Source organism: Oncorhynchus gorbuscha, unplaced genomic scaffold, assembly GCF_021184085.1.
Source record: "Oncorhynchus gorbuscha isolate QuinsamMale2020 ecotype Even-year unplaced genomic scaffold, OgorEven_v1.0 Un_scaffold_1416, whole genome shotgun sequence".
Lineage (NCBI taxonomy): Eukaryota > Metazoa > Chordata > Actinopteri > Salmoniformes > Salmonidae > Oncorhynchus > Oncorhynchus gorbuscha.
This window is the reverse complement of record NW_025746201.1, coordinates 126,488-148,228: the sequence shown is the minus strand read 5'-3', so window position 1 is coordinate 148,228 and position 21,741 is coordinate 126,488. Positions and strand designations below refer to the sequence as shown.

General features: G+C 43.1%; 1 protein-coding gene across 1 annotated transcript; it reads left to right on the top strand.

Annotated features, from left to right (window-relative positions):
- Positions 1-2,650: 2,650 nt before the first annotated feature.
- On the top strand, positions 2,651-18,749 carry LOC124022776 (steroid 21-hydroxylase-like; the record flags this gene model as incomplete). The annotated part of the gene is made up of 9 exons (XM_046337462.1): positions 2,651-2,805; positions 3,726-3,821; positions 7,975-8,085; positions 8,249-8,335; positions 8,492-8,587; positions 9,355-9,468; positions 16,520-16,686; positions 18,134-18,237; positions 18,451-18,749. Coding segments are annotated over 9 exons (1,178 nt in total), but the record flags the coding sequence as incomplete, so codon positions are not given.
- Positions 18,750-21,741: the final 2,992 nt, after the last annotated feature.

Below are 21,741 nucleotides of genomic sequence, written 5' to 3'. Positions count from 1 at the left end.
ATCTCTCCCTCCATCTCTCCCTACCTACCTCTCTCCTTATCTCATCGCTCCATCCATCTCTCCCTACCTACCTCTCTCATCTCATCTCTCTCTACCCCTCCCTCCCTACCTCCCTCTCTCTCCTTCTCTCTCTACCCCCTCCTCCCTCCATCTCTCCCTACCTACCTACCTCTCTCCTTATCTCATCTCTCTCTACCCTCCCTCCCTACCTACCTCTCTCTCTACCCCTCCCTCCATCTCTCCTACCTACCTCTCTCTCTACCCCTCCCTCCATCTCTCCCTATCTACCTACCTCTCTCCTTATCTCATCTCTCTCTACCCTCTCCTCCCTACCTACCTCCCTCTCTACTCCCCTCCCTCCATCTCTCCCTACCTACCTCCCTCTCTCCTCTCTCTCTCTACCCCCTCCCTCCCTCCATCTCTCCCTACCTACCTACCCTCTCTCCTTCTCTCTCTCTACCCCCTCCCTCCCTCCATCTCTCCCTACCTACCTCCCTCTCTCCTTCTCCTCTCTACCCCCTCCCTCCCTCCATCTCTCCCTACCTACCTCCCTCTCTCCTTCTCTCTCTCTACCCCCTCCCTCCCTCCATCTCTCCCTACCTACCTCCCTCTCTCCTTCTCTCTCTACCCCTCCCTCCATCTCTCCCTACCTACCTCCCTCTCTCCTCTCTCTCTCTCTACCCCTCCCTCCATCTCTCCCTACCTACCTCTCTCCTTATCTCATCTCTCTCTACCCCCTCCCTCCCTACCTACCTCCCTCTCTACCCCCTCCCTCCATCTCTCCCTACCTACCTCCCTCTCTCCTTCTCTCTCTCTACCCCCTCCCTCCCTCCATCTCTCCCTACCTACCTACCTGTCTCCTTCTCTCTCTCTACCCCCCTCCCTCCCTCCATCTCTCCCTACCTACCTCCCTCTCTCCTTCTCACTCTCTACCCCCCTCCCTCCCTCCATCTCTCCCTACCTACCTCCCTCTCTACTTGTCACTCTCTACCCCCTCCCTCCCTCCATCTCTCCCATACCTACCTCCCTCTCTCCTTCTCTCTCTCTACCCCCTCCCTCCATCTCTCCCTACCTACCTCCCTCTCTCCTTCTCTCTCTACCCCTCCCTCCATCTCTCCCTACCTACCTCCCTCTCTCCTTCTCTCTCTCTACCCCCTCCATCTCTCCCTACCTACCTCTCTCCTTATCTCATCTCTCTCTCTACCCTCCCTCCATCTCTCCCTACCCTACCTACCTCTCTCTCTCTTATCTCATCTCTCTCTACCCTCCCTCCCTACCTACCTCCTCTCTACCCCTCCCTCCAGCTCTCCCTTACCTACCTCCCTCTCTCTACCTCCCTCTCTCCTTCTCCCCTCCCTCCCTCCCTCCATCTCTCCCTACCTACCTACCTGTCTCCTTCTCTTCTCTACCCCCCTCCCTCCTCCATCTCTCCCTACCTACCTCCTCTCTCTTCTTCTCTCTCTCTACCCCCTCCCTCCCTCCATCTCCCTACCTACCTCCTCCTCTCTCCTTCTCACTCTCTACCCTCCCTCCTCCTCCATCTCTCCCTACCTACCTCCCTCTCTCCTTGTCACTCTCTACCCCCCTCCCTCCCTCCATCTCTCCATACCTACCTCCCCTCTCCTTCTCTCTCTCTACCCCCTCCCTCCATCTCTCCCTACCTACCTCCCCTCTCCTTCTCTCTACCCTCCCTCCATCTCCCTACCTACCTCCCTCCTCTTCTCTCTCACTACCCCCTCCATCTCTCCCTACCTACCTACCTCCTCTCCTTATCTCATCTCTCTCTACCCCTCCCTCCCTACCTACCTCCCTCTCTCCTTCTCTCTCTCTACCCCCTCCCTCCCTCCATCTCTCCCTACCTACCTACCTCTCTCCTTATCTCATCTCTCTCACCCCTCCCTCCATCTCCCTACCTACCTACCTCTCTCCTTATCTCATCTCTCTACCCCCTCCCTCCCTACCTACCTCCCCTCTACCCCCTCCCTCCATCTCTCCTACCTACCTCCCTCTCTCCTTCTCTCTCTCTACCCCCCCTCCCTCCATCTCTCCCTACTGACCTACCTGTCTCCTTCTCTCTCTCTACCCCCCTCCCTCCCTCCATCTCTCCCTACCTACCTCCCTCTCTCCCTCCACTCTCTACCCCCTCCCTCCCTCCATCTCTCCCTACCTACCTCCCCTCTCCTTCTCCTCTCTACCCCCTCCCTCCCTCCATCTCTCCCCTACCTACCTCCCTCTCTCCTTCTCACTCTCTACCCCCTCCCTCCCTCTCCCTCCATCTCCCTACCTACCTCCCCTCTCCTTCTCTCTCTCTTCCCTCCATCTCTCCCTACCCCCTCCCTCTCTCCTTGTCATACCCCCTCCCTCCCTCCATCTCTCCCTACCTACCTCCCTCTCCTTATCTCATCGCTCCCTCCATCTCTCCCTACCTACCTCCCTCTCTCCTTGTCACTCTCTACCCCCTCCCTCCCTCCATCTCTCCCTACCTACCTCCCTCTCTCCTTCTCTCTCTCTACCCCCCTCCCTCCATCTCTCCCTACCTACCTACCTGTCTCCTTCTCTCTCTCCCCCCTCCCTCCCTCCATCTCTCCCTACCTACCTCCCTCTCTCCTTCTCTCTCTACCCCATCCCTCCCTCCCTACCGGTCTCTCAGGAGACGTGGTGTCAGGGGGAGGCCGCTCCATCTCTCTGGGGGACTACAGTGAGGAGTGGAGGGCCCATCGCCGTCTGGCCCATAATGCACTGCAACGCTGCTCCCAGCAGTCGCTCCACGGGGTCATCCAGAAACAGGCCCTCCACCTGAGACAAGTAAAGATGAAACACATGACAGTTCTAAACCTGTTTTTGCTTTGTCATTATGGGGTAGTGTGTGTAGATTGATAAAATGTGTATTTATTTAGATTAAGGCTGTAACGTAACAACATTGGGGGAAAGAGAAAGGGTCTGAATACTTTCAGAATGACCTGTATATGTACAAATTCATTGTTTTACACAATATTTGAACACATTTGATCAAAGGAAAAATTCCCTGACCAAGATGGATGAATGTTTGTCATGTTGCTAGGATCCTAATCTGGGTTAAACCAGAACTAAAATATTTTGTCATTTGTTCAGATGCTTGATTAGGTTCTGTGGGTAAAAGCCTGTTAGAAATAAAGATTTGGGTTCGTGAAGTATCCACCCTCACAAAAAGAATCTCTCAGCTTCAGCATTCTAGAGTTCTATATGTAATTATATGGTTCTATGCTCCTGTATAGTTTATTGCAATGTCTACTCCACGAAGACCTTCGACCTTTCTGGGGGTCAAAACATTGTAATGAACTATAATGGAGCATACACCAATGTGCAGGTATTTCGAACCCTTGCACAGAACACAGAACACTTTCTCTACCAAGGGAGGAAACAGCAGCATGGAACAAATACACTGTGTTCTGAGAAGGAATGTAAACCAGCATGTACCAGTACACTGACTGACTCAACTGGAGATTACACAATGCAACACAACCTCAGCAACATGCCAACCACAACTTCATGATGTATCACTTGTTGTACTTCTTGTTTGTGGCCTTGTGTAATGACGATGTAGTGGTTTCAAATTGGAAAAGTTACAACCCCAAAAGTTGAAGTTACAAGTCAGCGGGGTAACTCCTCTTCTTAAGTTGAGCCAATCGATGTTTAGTTTACAGTGAGGGAGTTTATATCTGAATATGTAACCTGTGATCCATCAGGTGCTGCTGAACTATAACGGCAGAGCTGCGGATCTCTCTGAGGATTTCACTGTAGCAGCCAGTAACATCATCACCACACTGGCCTTTGGGAAAGAGGTGAGGATCACACCTGGGTTCAAATAGTTTTGTTGTCTGCGCTTGATTGAGCTTGCCTGGCACAACGGAATCAATGGAACAGTCCCAAAAAAAGAAACCACACCCATTTGATCCGGCTGCTCCAGACAGGCTCAATCAAGTATCTGGAAGAAACCACACCCATTTGATCCGGCTGCTCCAGACAGGCTCAATCAAGTATCTGGAAGAAACCACACCCAGTTGATCCCGGCTGCTCCAGACAGGCTCAATCAAGTATCTGGAAGAAACCACACCCATTTGATCCCGGCTGCTCCAGACAGGCTCAATCAAGTATCTGGAAGAAACCACACCCATTTGATCCCGGCTGCTCCAGACAGGCTCAATCAAATATCTGGAAGAAACCACACCCATTTGATCCGGCTGCTCCAGACAGGCTCAATCAAGTATCTGGAAGAAACCACACCCATTTGATCCGGCTGCTCCAAACAGGCTCAATCAAGTATCTGGAAGAAACCACACCCATTTGATCCGGCTGCTCCAGGCAGGCTCAATCAAGTATCTGGAAGAAACCACACCCATTTGATCCGGCTGCTCCAGGCAGGCTCAATCAAGTATCTGGAAGAAACCACACCCATTTGATCCGGCTGCTCCAGACAGGCTCAATCAAGTATCTGGAAGAAACCACACCCATTTGATCCCGGCTGCTCCAGACAGGCTCAATCAAGTATCTGGAAGAAACCACACCCATTTGATCCCGGCTGCTCCAGACAGGCTCAATCAAGTATCTGGAAGAAACCACACCCATTTGATCCGGCTGCTCCAGACAGGCTCAATCAAGTATCTGGAAGAAACCACACCCATTTGATCCGGCTGCTCCAGACAGGCTCAATCAAGTATCTGGAAGAAACCACACCCATTTGATCCGGCTGCTCCAAACAGGCTCAATCAAGTATCTGGAAGAAACCACACCCATTTGATCCGGCTGCTCCAGGCAGGCTCAATCAAGTATCTGGAAGAAACCACACCCATTTGATCCGGCTGCTCCAGGCAGGCTCAATCAAGTATCTGGAAGAAACCACATCCATTTGATCCGGCTGCTCCAGGCAGGCTCAATCAAGTATCTGGAAGAAACCACACACATTTGATCCGGCTGCTCCAGGCAGGCTCAATCAAGTATCTGGAAGAAACCACACCCATTTGATCCGGCTGCTCCAGGCAGGCTCAATCAAGTATCTGGAAGAAACCACACCCATTTCATCCGGCTGCTCCAGGCAGGCTCAATCAAGTATCTGGAAGAAACCGCACCCAAGGGATAACCATGATGGAAATATAGTCATGTATTTTATTAACCACTATGTGGGTAAGCTATCTAAAAGCAGAGACACGATAAGCAGTTATATATCACAGTTGGAAAATTGAACCAGGCTGGTTATCTAGTGGGGTTGGTGATCAAATCAAATCAAACTGCATTTGTCACATCTGCCGAATACAGCAGGTGTAGACTTTACACCTTAAGCCCTTAACCCTTAATGCAGTTTTAAGATAAATACCCAAATAAATAAATAATGAAAGTAACAAATCGTTAAAGAGCAGCAGTAAAATAGCAATAGCGAGGCTATATACAGGGGTACCGGTACAGAGTCAATGTGGAGGCTATATACAGGGGGTACTGGTACAGAGTCAATGGAGGCTATATACAGGGGTACCGGTACAGAGTCAATGTGGAGGCCATATACAGGGGGTACCGGTACAGAGTCAATGTGGAGGCTATATACAGGGGTACCGGTACAGAGTCAATGTGGAGGCTATATACAGGGGTACCGGTACAGAGTCAATGTGGAGGCTATATACAGGGGGTACCGGTACAGAGTCAATGTGGAGGCTATATACAGGGGGTACCGGTACAGAGTCAATGTGGAGGCCATATACAGGGGGTACCGGTACAGAGTCAATGTGGAGGCTATATACAGGGGGTACCGGTACAGAGTCAATGTGGAGGCTATATACAGGGGTACCAGTACAGAGTCAATGTGGAGGCCATATACAGGGGGTACCGGTACAGAGTCAATGTGGAGGCCATATACAGGGGGTACCGGTACAGAGTCAATGTGGAGGCTATATACAGGGGGTACCGGTACAGAGTCAATGTGGAGGCTATATACAGGGGGTACCGGTACAGAGTCAATGTGGAGGCTATATACAGGGGGTACCGGTACAGAGTCAATGTGGAGGCTATATACAGGGGGTACCGGTACAGAGTCAATGTGGAGGCTATATACAGGGGGTACCGGTACAGAGTCAATGTGGAGGCTATATACAGGGGGTACCGGTACAGAGTCAATGTGGAGGCCATATACAGGGGGTACCGGTACAGAGTCAATGTGGAGGCTATATACAGGGGATACCGGTACAGAGTCAATGTGGAGGCTATATACAGGGGGTACCGGTACAGAGTCAATGTGGAGGCTATATACAGGGGTACCAGTACAGAGTCAATGTGGAGGCCATATACAGGGGGTACCGGTACAGAGTCAATGTGGAGGCCATATACAGGGGGTACCGGTACAGAGTCAATGTGGAGGCTATATACAGGGGGTACCGGTACAGAGTCAATGTGGAGGCTATATACAGGGGTACCGGTACAGAGTCAATGTGGAGGCTATATACAGGGGGTACCGGTACAGAGTCAATGTGGAGGCTATATACAGGGGGTACCGGTACAGAGTCAATGTGGAGGCTATATACAGGGGGTACCGGTACAGAGTCAATGTGTGGGAGAACCAGTTAGTCCAGGGAATTGAGGTAATATGTACATAGAGGTAGAGTAGGTAGAGTTATTAAAGTGACTATGCATAGATAATAACAGAGATTAGCAGCAGTGTAAAAGAGCAATGCAAATAGTCTGGGTAGCTAATTGATTAGATGTTCAGGAGTCTTATGGCTTGGGGGTAAAAGCTGTTGAGAAGCCTCTTGGATATAGACTTGGCGCTCCGGTACCACTTGCCATGTGGTAGCAGGGAGAACAGTCTATGACCATGGGTGGCTGGGGTCTTTGACACTTTCTAGGGCCTTCCTCTGACACCGCCTGGTATAGAGGTCCTGGATGGCAGGAAGCTTGGCCCCAGTGTTGTACTGGGCTGTACGGACTACTCTCTGTAGTACCTTGCGCTCCGAGGCCGAACAGTTGCCATACCAGGCAGTGATGCAACCCGTCAGGATGCTCTCGATGGTGCAGCTGTAGAACCTTTTGAGGATCTGAGGACCCATGCCAAATCTTTTCAGTCTCCTGAGGGGGAATAGGCTTTGTCATGCCCTCTTCACGACTGTCTTGGTGTGCTTGCACCATGTTAGATTGTTGGTGATGTGGACACCAAGGAACTTGAAGCTCTCAACCTGCTCCACCGCAGCCCCGTCAATGAGAATGGGGACGTGCTCAGTCCCCCTTTTCCTGTAGTCCGCAATCATCTCCTTTGTCTTGATCACGTTGAAGGAGAGGTTGTTGTCCTTGCACCACACGGCCAGGTCTCTGACCTCCTCCCTATAGTCTCGTTGCTGTTGGTGATCAGGCCTACCACTGTTGTGTCATCGGCAAACTTAATGATGGTGTTGGAGTCGTGCCTGGCCGTGCAGTCATGAGTGAACAAGGAGTACAGGAGGGGACTGAGCACGCACCTCTGAGGGGGCCCCGTATTGAGGATCAGCGTGGTGAATGTGTTGTGACCTACCCTTACCACCTGGGGGGGCAGCCCTTCAGGAAGTCCAGAATCCAGTTGCAGAGGGAGGTGTTTAGTCCCAGGGCCCAACCTGAAAGGGTTTATCAATCCTTTATAAAAGAAAAACCTATTGGTGCTTTTTGAATAATGTAAAATCATGTTATAGAAGGTGGAAAAGGGTTATGCCACATATGGTAAAGCATCTCCTGTACTACTGTGTGTACTGTAAATAATAATAATATTGATCATAATTATGATAATACTAGGATAATGATAATAATAATAATTATGATAATGATAATAATAATAACAAATGGGATTTTTTAAATAACTGTTCAAGGAAACAAAGACGCTATACATACAGTAGTATCAAATGGTAAATGGTATAAGTGGGACTTCCTGTAATATATTGATTAATTTGTCTGTGTTTGTGACCTTTGTCTATTTGTCTGTGTCTTTAGTATGAGAAGAGTTCTGCAGAGCTGCAGAGACTGCATGGCTGTCTTAATGAGATCGTGTCTCTATGGGGCTCTCCCTGGATCTCTGCTCTGGACTCCTTCCCACTGCTCAGGGTCGGTCAAGTTTATACACTCAGACTACACTATCTGACAGGGAAACTGCATGCACAGATAGCTACTCTGATACACAAATTAAAATGTCTAAAATGGTGCAAACAAAAGTGGGAATATGTGATTCTATTGTGTAGTTATATTGATCTGTTCCCATTTGTCCAAGAAATTGCCCAATCCGCCGTTCTCCCGTCTTCTGAAAGAGGTGGCCAGGAGAGATGACATCATCAGAACACATCTGGATGAGTACAAGGTTGGTGTGAATACTGTAGCTTCTTTTTCAAACTTATGTTCAAGTAGCCAGCAGCAAACACAAAGACAATCATGTCAAAGTTTTTAAAAAGCATCTGTAATGTAATATGGGTACATTGGTAGCATATGGAAGATATGAAATGTATTGCTGCCACAGATGCAGGCACCGAGCAAAACATCAGAGGAAGACATTGCCATCACAAGCGCTCTCCTCAACGGCCTTGGGAAGCCCCAGGACACAACACAGGGAGTGGTAGGTTCTTATCATGGTTTACAACCTGAACTCAGATGTAGACGTAAGATAGTGAAGTGAATCTGGGACACTACAATTAGTATTATAGGTTACATTTTGTATAGTATGTATTAAGTGAAATTCGTATAATATGTTATGAATTTGCAAAAAGTATGATATGTTGCGTATTCTAATTTGTTGTGGCTAACGTTAGCTAGGTGGCTAAGGCTAACGTTAGAAAGGCTAGGGGTTAGGGTTAGGGGTTAAGGTTTGGAGTTAGATTAAAGGGTTAAAGTTTTGGTTAGGGGGAAGCGTTAGCAAACATGCTAAGTAGTTGCAAAGCATCTAAAAAAGTAGTAAGTAGTTGCACAGTTGCTAATTAGATAAAGTTATCCGTGACGAGATTCAAACACACAACCCTTGGGTTGCTAGAGATTCGCGTTAAGTTACTTTCTTTCTTATGTAACCACACCAAACGTAACATATCATACTAATTTGGATTTTCCAGATTAACGTTTACTATGTCATGTCTCGTCTATGAGACCAGGCTGTGGTTTATCGTGGTAATCAATCAAAATCACATAGCAAATGCTTACAATATAAGCCTACTAATTGCTATAAATGTGTAATAGTAAGTGTTATATTGCGCATCCGAAATGGCACCCGATTCCCTAGTGCATTACTTTTGACCATGGCCCTGGTTAAAAGCAGTGCACTATATAGAGAATAGTGCCATTTGGGTCACACATATGCTCATGGTCTGCAGTAAGGACATGGTCCATTCACAGGTCCTGACAGACACTCACGTCCACATGGCCACTGTGGACCTTCTGATCGGGGGAACAGAGACAACAGCTGCCTGGCTCAGTTGGACTGTGGCCTTTCTACTGCACAGGCCTGAGGTACACTACAAAACTCTATACACTACAGAACACAATACACTACGCAACACTACAGAACACAATACACTACACTACACTACAGAACTCAATACACTACGCAACACTACAGAACTCAATACACTACACACTACACTACAGAACTCTATACACTACACTACAGAACTCTATACACTACACTACAGAACTCTATACACTACACTACAGAACTCAATACAATACGCAACACTACAAAACTCAATACACTACACTACACTAAATAACTCAGTACACTACACTACAAAACTCTATACACTACACTACAGAACTCTATACACTACACTACAGAACTCAGTACAATACGCAACACTACAAAACTCAATACACTACACTACACTAAATAACTCAGTACACTACACTACACTACACTACAGAACTCTATACACTACACTACAAAACTCTATACACTACACTACAGAACTCTATACACTACACTACAGAACTCAATACAATACGCAACACTACAAAACTCAATACACTACACTACACTAAATAACTCAGTACACTACACTACACAACTCTATACACTACACTACAGAACTCTATACACTACACTACAGAACTCTATACACTACACTACAGACCTCAATACAATACGCAACACTACAAAACTCAATACACTACACTAAATAACTCTATACACTACACTACAGAACTCTATACACTACACTACAGAACTCTATACACTACACTACAGAACTCTATAAACTACACTACAGAACTCTATACACTACACTACAGAACTCTATACACTACACTACAGAACTCAATACAATACGCAACACTACAAAACTCAATACACTACACTACACTAAATAACTCAGTACACTACACTACACAACTCAATACACTATACTACAGAACTCAATACAATACGCAACACTACAAAACTTTATACACTACAAAACTCTATACACTACACTACAGAACTCTATACACTACACTACAGAACTCAATACAATACGCAACACTACAGAACACAATACACTACACTACACTACAGAACTCAATACACTACGCAACACTACAGAACTCAATACACTACGCAACACTACAGAACTCTATACACTACACTACAGAACTCTATACACTACACTACAGAACTCTATACACTACACTACAGAACTCTATACACTACATAACTGTATACACTACACTACACTACACAACTCTATACACTACAGAACTCTATACACTACACTACAGAACTCTATACACTACACTACAGAACTCTATACACTACACTACAGAACTCTATACACTACACAACTCTATACACTACACTACAGAACACAATACTCTACACCACAGAACTCTATACACGACACTACAGAACTCTATACACTACAGAACGCAATACTCTACACTACATAACTCTATACACTACACTACAGAACTCTACACACTACACTACAGAACTCTATACACTACACGACAGAACTCTACACACTACACTACAGAACTCTATACACTACACTACAGAAATCTATACAATACACTACACTACAGAACTCTATAAACTACACTACAGAACTCTATACACTACACTACAGAACTCTATACACTACACTACATAATTAGATATACTATACTACACTACAGAACACAATACTCTACACCACATAACTCTATACACTACACTACAGAACTCTATACACTACAGAACGCAATACTCTACACTACATAACTGTATACACTACACAACTATACACTACAGAACTCTATACACTACACTACAGAACACAATACTCTACACCACAGAACTCTATACACTACAGAACGCAATACTATACACTACAGAACACTATAAACTACACTACAGAACTCTATACACTACACTACAGAACTCTATACACTACACTACAGAACTAGATATACTATACTACACTACAGAACTCTATACACTATACTACACTACACTACAGAACTCTATACACTATACTACACTACACTACAGAACTCTATACACTACACTACATAACTATATACCCTACACTACACTACAGAATTAGATACACTATACTACACTACAGAACTCTATACACTACACTACAGAACTCTATACACTACACTACAGAACTCTATACACTATACTACACTACACTACAGAACTCTATACACTACACTACACTACAGAACTCTATACACTACACTACAGAATTCTATAAACTACACTACAGAATTAGATACACTTTACTAAACTACACTACATAATTAGATACACTATACTACACTACAGAACTCTATACACTACACTAAACTACAGAATTAGATTCACTATACTACACAACTCTATACACTACACTACACTACACTACATAATTAGATAGACTACACTACACTACAGAATTAGATACACTACAGAACTCTATACACTACACTACACTACACTACAGAATTAGATACACTATGCTACACTACAGCATTAGATACACTGTACTGCACTAAACTACATAATTAGATACACTATACTACACTACAGAACTCTATACACTACACTACAGAATTAGATACACTATACTACACTATGCTACAGAACTCTACACACTACACTACAGAATTAGATGCACTATACTACACTACAGAACTCTATACACTACACTACAGAATTAGATACACTATACTACACTACAGCACTCTATACACTACACTACACTACACTACAGAATTAGATACACTATACTACACTACAGAACTCTATACACTACACTACACTACACTACAGAATTAGATACACTATACTACACTACAGAACTCTATACACTACACTACACTACACTACAGAATTAGATACACTATACTACACTACACTACAGAACTCTATACACTACACTACAGAATTAGATACACTATACTACACTACATAATTAGATGCACTATACTACACTACACAACTCTATACACTATACTACAGAACTCTATACACTATACTACACTACAGAATTAGATACACTATACTACACTACAGAACTCTATACACTACACTACAGAATTAGATACACTATACTACACTACAGAACTCTATACACTACACTACAGAATTAGATACACTATACTACACTACAGAACTCTATACACTACACTACAGAATTAGATACACTATACTACACTACAGAACTCTATACACTACACTACAGAATTAGATACACTATACTACACTACATAATTAGATGCACTATACTACACTACACAACTCTATACACTATACTACAGAACTCTATACACTATACTACACTACAGAATTAGATACACTATACTACACTACAGAACTCTATACACTACACTACACTACAGAATTAGATACACTATACTACACTACAGAACTCTATACACTACACTACAGAATTAGATACACTATACTACACTACAGAACTCTATACACTACACTACAGAATTAGATACACTATACTACACTACAGAACTCTATACACTACACTACAGAATTAGATACACTATACTACCACCAGGGATACGCGCAATGTCGTCTGGAGTACGTCAAATAAAAATGTGATTCACACCTTTTAAAAATGTTTTTTTGCTTCACATTTTCAAACAGTTCAACGGGGATATACATTGCGGTGAAGTTTTTTCCTCGCCTGATTAACCTTGTTTCACTGCCAAAAATAAAATTAAACCACCTAGTGGTTAACAACACAATGTCAAATACAGGTAGACTAGTTAAATAATTAACATCCAATCACATGAACCGTTATTCTCTCGTGGGAATTCCACTAATGGTTCATATGTAGCCAAACGTAGCTGCTGCTCATGTTGGTATCTGTACTGATGGTGCAAAAGCCATGACAGGGAGACATAGTGAGTGGTAACGCGTGCAAGCAGTTGCTCCCGACGCCACTTGGGTACACTGCAGCATCCCACCGAGAGGCTCTTGGGTACACTGCAGCATGCACTGAGAGGCTCTTGGGTACACTTGGGTACAATGCAGCATCCACCGAGAGGCTCTTGGGTACACTGCAGCATCCACTGAGAGCCTCTTGGGTACACTTGGGTACAATGCAGCATCCACCGAGAGGCTCTTGGGTACACTGCAGCATGCACTGAGAGGCTCTTGGGTACACTGCAGCATCCACCGAGAGGCACTTGGGTACACTGCAGCATGCACTGAGAGGCTCTTGGGTACACTGCAGCATGCACTGAGAGGCTCTTGGGTACACTGCAGCATGCACTGAGAGGCTCTTGGGTACACTGCAGCATGCACTGAGAGGCTCTTGGGTACACTGCAGCATGCACTGAGAGGCTCTTGGGTACACTGCAGCATGCACTGAGAGGCTCTTGGGTACACTGCAGCATGCACTGACAGGCTCTTGGGTACACTGCAGCATGCACTTGGGTACACTGCAGCATGCACTGAGAGGCTTTTGGGTACACTGCAGCATGCACTGAGAGGCTCTTGCTGCCATAGGAATGCCTGACAGCTTGAAAGACGTTTTGGACACTACAGTGAAAATCGTTAACTTTGTTAAAGCAAGGTCCCTGAACTCTCATGTATTTTCTGCACTGTGCAAAGATATGGGCATCGACCATGTAACGCCTTTACAACATACAGAAGAAGTGCGCTGGTTATGAAGGGGCAATGTATTGGCATGTTTTTTGGAATTGAGAGACGAGCTTAAAGTTTTCTTTACTGACCATAATTTTCACTTGTCTGACGACTTTCTCACACGACTCACCTTTTTGTCTTGCCTGACTGATCTGAATCTAGGATTACAGGGACTCTCCACAACTATATTCAATGTGCGGGACAAAATCGAGGCTATGATTAAGGAGTTGGAGCTCTTCTCTGTCTGCATTAATAAGGACAACACACAGGTCTTTACATCATTGTATGATTTTTTGTGTGAAAATGAACTCAAGCTTACGGACAATGTCAAATGTGATATAGCAAAGCACCTGAGTGAGTTGGGAGTGCAATTACGCAGGTACTTTCCGAAGTGGATGACACAAACAACTGGATTGGTTATCCCTTTCATGCCCTGCCTCCAGTCCACTTACCATATCTGAACAAGAGAGCCTCATCGAAATTACAACAATCGGTGAAAATGAAACTGTGAAAATTGAATTTAATCAGAATCAGAAACCACTGCCAGATTTCTGAGTATCCTGAGTAATCCTGCCTTGGCAAATCGAGCTGTTAAGACACTGATGCCCTTGTGAGAGTGGATTCTCGGCCCTCATGAAAACTAAATACAGGCACAGACTGTGTGGAAAATGATTTACGACTGAGACTTTCTCCAATACATCCTAACATTGCAGAGCTATGTGCATCCTTTCAAGCACACCCTTCTCATTAAACCTGTGGTGAGTTATTCACAATTTTACATTAAGGTTTTAAATAAGGTTTTATATGTAAGATGGTTAAATAATGAGCAAAATTATTGATTATTATTATATTATTATTTATGCCCTGGTCCTATAAGAGCTCTTTGTCACTTCCCACGAGCCGCGTTGTGACGACAACTCACAATCATTCTTATGTTTAATAAATGTATCGTATAGTGTGTGGCAGGGTTACAATGATGGCAAAAAACATCATTTGAGAGTGTGCTGACCCTGGTGCTAGAGGGGGTACGCAGCTGGAGGTTGAATGTTTGAAGGGGTAGGGGACTAATAAAAGTGTGGGAACCACTGCACTACACTACAGAACTCTATTCACTACGCTGCACTACACTACATATTATATACACTACACATCACTACACTACATAACTATATACACTACACTGCACTACACTACAGATTTAGATACACTAAACTGCACTACACTACATATTATATACACTACACATCACTACACTACATAACTCTATACACTACACTGCAATGCACTACACTACATAACTCTATACACTACACATCACTACACTACATAACTCTATACACTACACTACACTACACTGCTCTATACCACACTATAATACAATGCATTACACTACACTACACTACACTACAATATACTACACATTATACTACAATACACTACACTACAGAAGTATATACACTACACTGCTCTATACCACACTATAATACAATGCATTACACAACACTACTCTACACACTATACTACAATAACCTACACTACACTACACTACACTACAATACAATACAATACATTGTATTCACCAGTGTCCTCAGACCTTTGATATATGCTTTACATAGTATTCTATAGAGATGGAACTAGACTGAAACCCACAGATGTGTTGTTGGCTTGCATTCCATTATAGACTGTAAGTCAAAACTTAAGTTTGAGATCACTTCACATGGTGAGATGCTTCTCTTTCTCTCTCACTTAATCTCGCTCACTCGCTCTCCCTTTATCTCTCCCTCTGTCTCTCTCCCTCCATCTCTCTCTCTCTTTCTCTCTCCCTCCGTCTCTCTTACTCTCTCTCTCCCTCCATCTCTCTCTCTCTTTCTCTCTCCCTCTGTCTCTCTTACTCTCTCTCGCTCCCTCCATCTCTCTCTCTCTTTCTCTCTCCCTCTGTCTCTCTTACTCTCTCTCGCTCCCTCCATCTCTCTCTCTCTTTCTCTCTCTCTCCCTCCGTCTCTCTTACTCTCTCTCGCTCCCTCCATCTCTCTCTCTCTTTCTCTCTCCCTCTGTCTCTCTCTCTCGCTCCCTCCATCTCTCTCTCTTTCTCTCTCCCTCTGTCTCTCTTACCTCCCTCCATCTCTCTCTCTTTCTCTCTCTCTCCATCTCCATCTCTCTCTCTTTCTTCTCTCTCCCTCCGTCTCTCTTCTCTCTCCCTCCATCTCTCTCTCTCTTTCTCTCTCCCTCCGTCTCTCTTACTCTCTCTCTCCCTCCATCTCTCTCTCTCTTTCTCTCTCCCTCTGTCTCTCTTACTCTCTCTCGCTCCCTCCATCTCTCTCTCTCTTTCTCTCTCTCTCCCTCCATCTCTCTCTCTCTTTCTCTCTCCCTCTGTCTCTCTTACTCTCTCTCGCTCCCTCCATCTCTCTCTCTCTTTCTCTCTCCCTCCATCTCTCTCTCTTTCCTCCTCCCTAGGTGCAGTACAGAGTGTATGATGAGTTGTGTTCGGTGCTGGACGGGCGCTACCCTCAGTACAGTGACAGACACAGGCTGCCAGTGCTGTGTGCTGTGATCAGTGAGGTGCTCAGACTCAGACCTGTGGCTCCGCTAGCTGTGCCTCACAGAGCCATCAGAGACAGCAGGTGAATAGAAGCTATACCAGGGGAGGCTGGTGGGAAGAGCTATAGTAGGACGGGCTAAAATGGAATAAATGGAACAGAGTCAAACATTTCCATTTATTTGATGCATTCCATCAAATCCATTCCAGCCATTACAATGAGCCTGTCCTCCTATAACCCCTCCCACCAGTCTCCTCTGAGATATACTTACTGTAGTACAGTATAGCATTACTGTATAACATTACTGTATATCTCTACTCTATATCATTACTGTATATCTTTACTCTATATCATTACTGTATATCTCTACTCTATATCATTACTGTATATCTTTACTCTATATATCTGTATATTACTCTATATCATTACTGTATATCTTTACTCTATATCATTACTGTATATCTTTACTCTATATCATTACTGTATATCTCTACTCTATATCATTACTGTATATCTCTACTCTATATCATTACTGTATATCTCTACTCTATATCATTACTGTATATCTCTACTCTATATCATTACTGTATATCTCTACTCTATATCATTACTGTATATCTTTACTGTAATATCATTACTGTATATCATTACTGTATAAGATTACTCTATATCATTACTGTATATCATTACTGTATATCTTTACTGTAATATCATTGCTGTATATCATTACTGTATATCATTACTGTATAAGATTACTCTACAGAGCATCTCAATAAATGCACTGTGGGAAAGTACTGTACAGCTATGTGTAACTTTCACCATCCTATGGGAGCTTATGTTTTGATGCTGTTACTCTGCTTTGTACAGTACATTTGCCTTGCCAACTTCCCTTCTGTGCCGTTTTTCTACCTAAATGTAATACATCATCATACAGTACTAATAATGCATGTTTATACACAGAGTATACAAAACATTAAGAACACCTGCTCTTTCCAAATCACAGACTGACCAGGCGAATCCAGGTGAAAGCTATGATCCCTTAATGATGTCACTTGTTAAATCCACTTCAATCAGTGTAGATGAAGGGGAGGAGACAGGTTAAAGAATCATTTTTAAGCCTTGAGACAATTGGGACATTGATTGTGTATGTGTACCATTCAGAGGGTGAATGGGCAAGACAAAATATTCTATTGCCTTTAAATGGGGTATGGTAGTAGGTGCCAGGTGCATCAGTTTGTGTCAAGAACTGCAACGCTGCTGGGTTTTTCACTCTCAACAATTTCCTGTGTGTATCAAGAATCGTCCACCACTCAAAGGACATCCAGCCAACTTGACACAACTGAAACATTGGAGTCAACATAGGCCAGCATCCCTGTGGAACGCTTTCGACACCTTGTAGTCCATGTCCCAATGAATTCAGGCTGTTTTGAGGGAGGGGGGTACAACTCAATATTAGGAAGGTGCTCCTAATGTTTGATATACTCAATGTATGTGCAATGTATAATTCTGTGTCTATTCCATATGTGTTCAGTATTGCAGGCTACTTCATCCCTAAGAACACTGTCATCATCCCCAATTTGTTTGGGGCGCATCATGACCCTGCAGTGTGGACGGATCCCTATTCCTTCAAACCAGGTGCTGGGCTATTGAGTGTACTGGCAATGTCCCAAATGGCATCATATTCCCTATATAGTGAACTACTATTGATCAGGGCCCATAAGGCTCAGGTTAAAAGTAGTGCACTATATAGGGAATAGGGTACCATTTGGGATTCAGCCTAGAATTGCTTTCACTTGGCTCAGGAACATAGTTCCAGCAGCAGCTAACAGTAGACCCTCTCTCTTTCAGAGCGGTTCCTGGAGGGTGGGGGGGCCTCGACGCGTGCTCTCCTGCCTTTCGGCGGGGGCGCTCGGCTGTGTTTGGGGGAGGCTGTGGCCAAAATGGAATTGTTTCTGTTCACCGCCTACTTGTTGCGTGATTTCCAGTTCGTACCTGCTGAAAGCCAGACCTCTCTACCAGACCTGACAGGAGTAGCCAGTGTGGTACTCAAAGCCAAGGCCTACACAGTCATAGCACTGCCCAGACCTGGGCCTTGACCTCTCACAGAGTTTGTTCATGTACAGTGATCACATTACATTTCTATCAATCATTCGGCTCTAGAGGAAGTATTCTTATAAGAGAAGGCATATATTGTGTAGTATTGTGCAGTAATGGTGAAGTAATTGGAATGTATAGAATAATATTTTCTACTTCTAATAAATACTTCCTCTTTTAACAACAAAGCATGCATTTCTGACTCCCTAAATAGATATACCATAGGTAGCCTGAATGAGAATGCTGATAGCTTTATTAGAAGAGGGTTGGGCTAAAGGTTAGGGGTTAACTCAGGGGTTAAAGGTTACTACTACTCTGGCAGGGCTGTAACAAACGGTTTGGGTTTGCGGAGGATCCTCATCAGGTTCCTGGACATGTAATAAGGCTTCTGCATAGTTCCATCATTCCTCTCTAGATCTTCCACTGTATGAGGGAGAAACACTGGAGTCACTCTACTACTCTACTACTCTGCTATACCTTACTATACTGTACCTTACCATACCTTAATATATTATACCTTACTATACTGTACCTTACCATACCTTAATATATTATACCTTACTATACTGTACCTTACCATACCTTAATATATTATACCTTACTATACTGTACCTTACCATACCTTAATATATTATACCTTACTATACTGTACCTTACCATACCTTACTATACTGTACCTTACCATACCTTAATATATTATACCTTACTATACTGTACCTTACAATACCTTAATATATTATACCTTACTATACTGTACCTTACCATACCTTAATATATTATACCTTACTATACTGTACCTTACCATACCTTAATATATTATACCTTACTATACTGTACCTTACCATACCTTAATATATTATACCTTACTATACTGTACCTTACCATACCTTAATATATTATACCTTACTATACTGTACCTTACAATACCTTAATATATTATACCTTACTATACTGTACCTTACCATACCTTAATATATTATACCTTACTATACTGTACCTTACCATACCTTAATATATTATACCTTACTATACTGTACCTTACCATACCTTAATATATTATACCTTACTATACTGTACCTTACCATACCTTAATATATTATACCTTACTATACTGTACCTTACCATACCTTAATATATTATACCTTACTATACTGTACCTTACCATACCTTAATATATTATACCTTACTATACTGTACCTTACCATACCTTACTATACTGTACCTTACCATACCTTACTATACTGTACCTTACCATACCTTAATATATTATACCTTACTATACTGTACCTTACCATACCTTAATATATTATACCTTACTATACTGTACCTTACCATACCTTAATATATTATACCTTACTATACTGTACCTTACCATACCTTAATATATTATACCTTACTATACTGTACCTTACCATACCTTAATATATTATACCTTACTATACTGTACCTTACCATACCTTAATATATTATACCTTACTATACTGTACCTTACCATACCTTAATATATTATACCTTACTATACTGTACCGGCATCGCGGCTTGGTGGACAAAATGGGTAGAGGGGGCAGCTGAGAAGTCACTACAGAGTGATAATTATAACTATTGAAATGCTAATCCTTTACACATGAACGCTCACTCATTCGGGAACAATTGCAATCAATATATATATTTACGCTCAGTGTGTCGTCTTGATCGCTGTTGAAAAGTTTGTTTCTTTTGTAGAATTGTCCGTCTCTCTCTCTCTGTCGCGTTTATAGTGGATAGTTCAGAGTGACATTCATTCATGTTGTTGTAGAATGGATGTGCCGGCAGTTGTCGTTCTTCTAGCTGCAGACTAGTAATTAATATCAAAGACTTGTTCTTATTCTGTCGGTATCGATAGTCTAAGAGTTTAACCATGTGGTATGGTTAAAAGATTCAGCAATGGTCTGCAACCTTTGTACTCCTGTGATTGAGAGAAACATGGTCTGCCTGAGAATTTCTCAAAGTTGGGTTTTATAGGGAATTGCAGAAAAGGGTCTGTCCCAGGATGCCCGACCCTAACTGGGCTCATGAGCAGTCCTCTGATTTAGTTCAACTCAAGGGGTGGAGTTTCCTTCATTAAACTGTCCAAAATCACATTACACAATATTACAAACAGTATCATACTCACTCATTCATGTTATACAACAATTAGATGTAAACCTCATTTCTGAGGCTATTATATAAACAGCGTTATGGTAATGTGGCCACACCGTCTCTCATGAGCTTTACCAAGTTGTAACAAACGGACCAGTTCGTAGCTGGATTCTTCACCGATCTTTTATACCTTCTCCGGAACATGTCATTTGTTTGGACCTCAAGTTCTGTGAGGTGGAAGAAATTCCTTTGTTCTCTGTGAAAATTCACTCTGTCTCTTATACTGTGTGGCCATGAGGAGAACCTCGGTAATTTACAACCTCTCTCTGACCACAGCAGCCTATTTGAAGGAGGAAAGGGGAGGCAGGGACAGGGGGATGGAGCTTGCTATACCCAAAGGGGCAGCGTCATGACACTATATTATGCTTTACTATACTGTACCTTACTATACTGTATCTTACTATATTATACCTTACTATATTACACCTTAATATATTACACCGTACTATATATATACCTTACTATAGTGTACCTTACTATACTGTACCTTACTATACTGTACCCCACTATGCTGTACCTTACTATCACTGTACAGTAATATGCTATGCTTTGCTATGCTATACTTGTACTATATACTATACCTTTACTATAGTGTACCTTACTATACTATACCTTACTATACTATACTTACCTTACTATACCTTACTATACCTTACTTATACTATACCTTACTATATTATACCTTACTATACCTTACTATATTATACCTTACTATATTATACCTTACTATATTACACCTTACTATACCTTACTATATTATACCTTACTATACCTTACTATATTATACCTTACTATATTATACCTTACTATATTATACCTTACTATATTATACCTTACTATACCTTACTATATTATACCTTACTATAC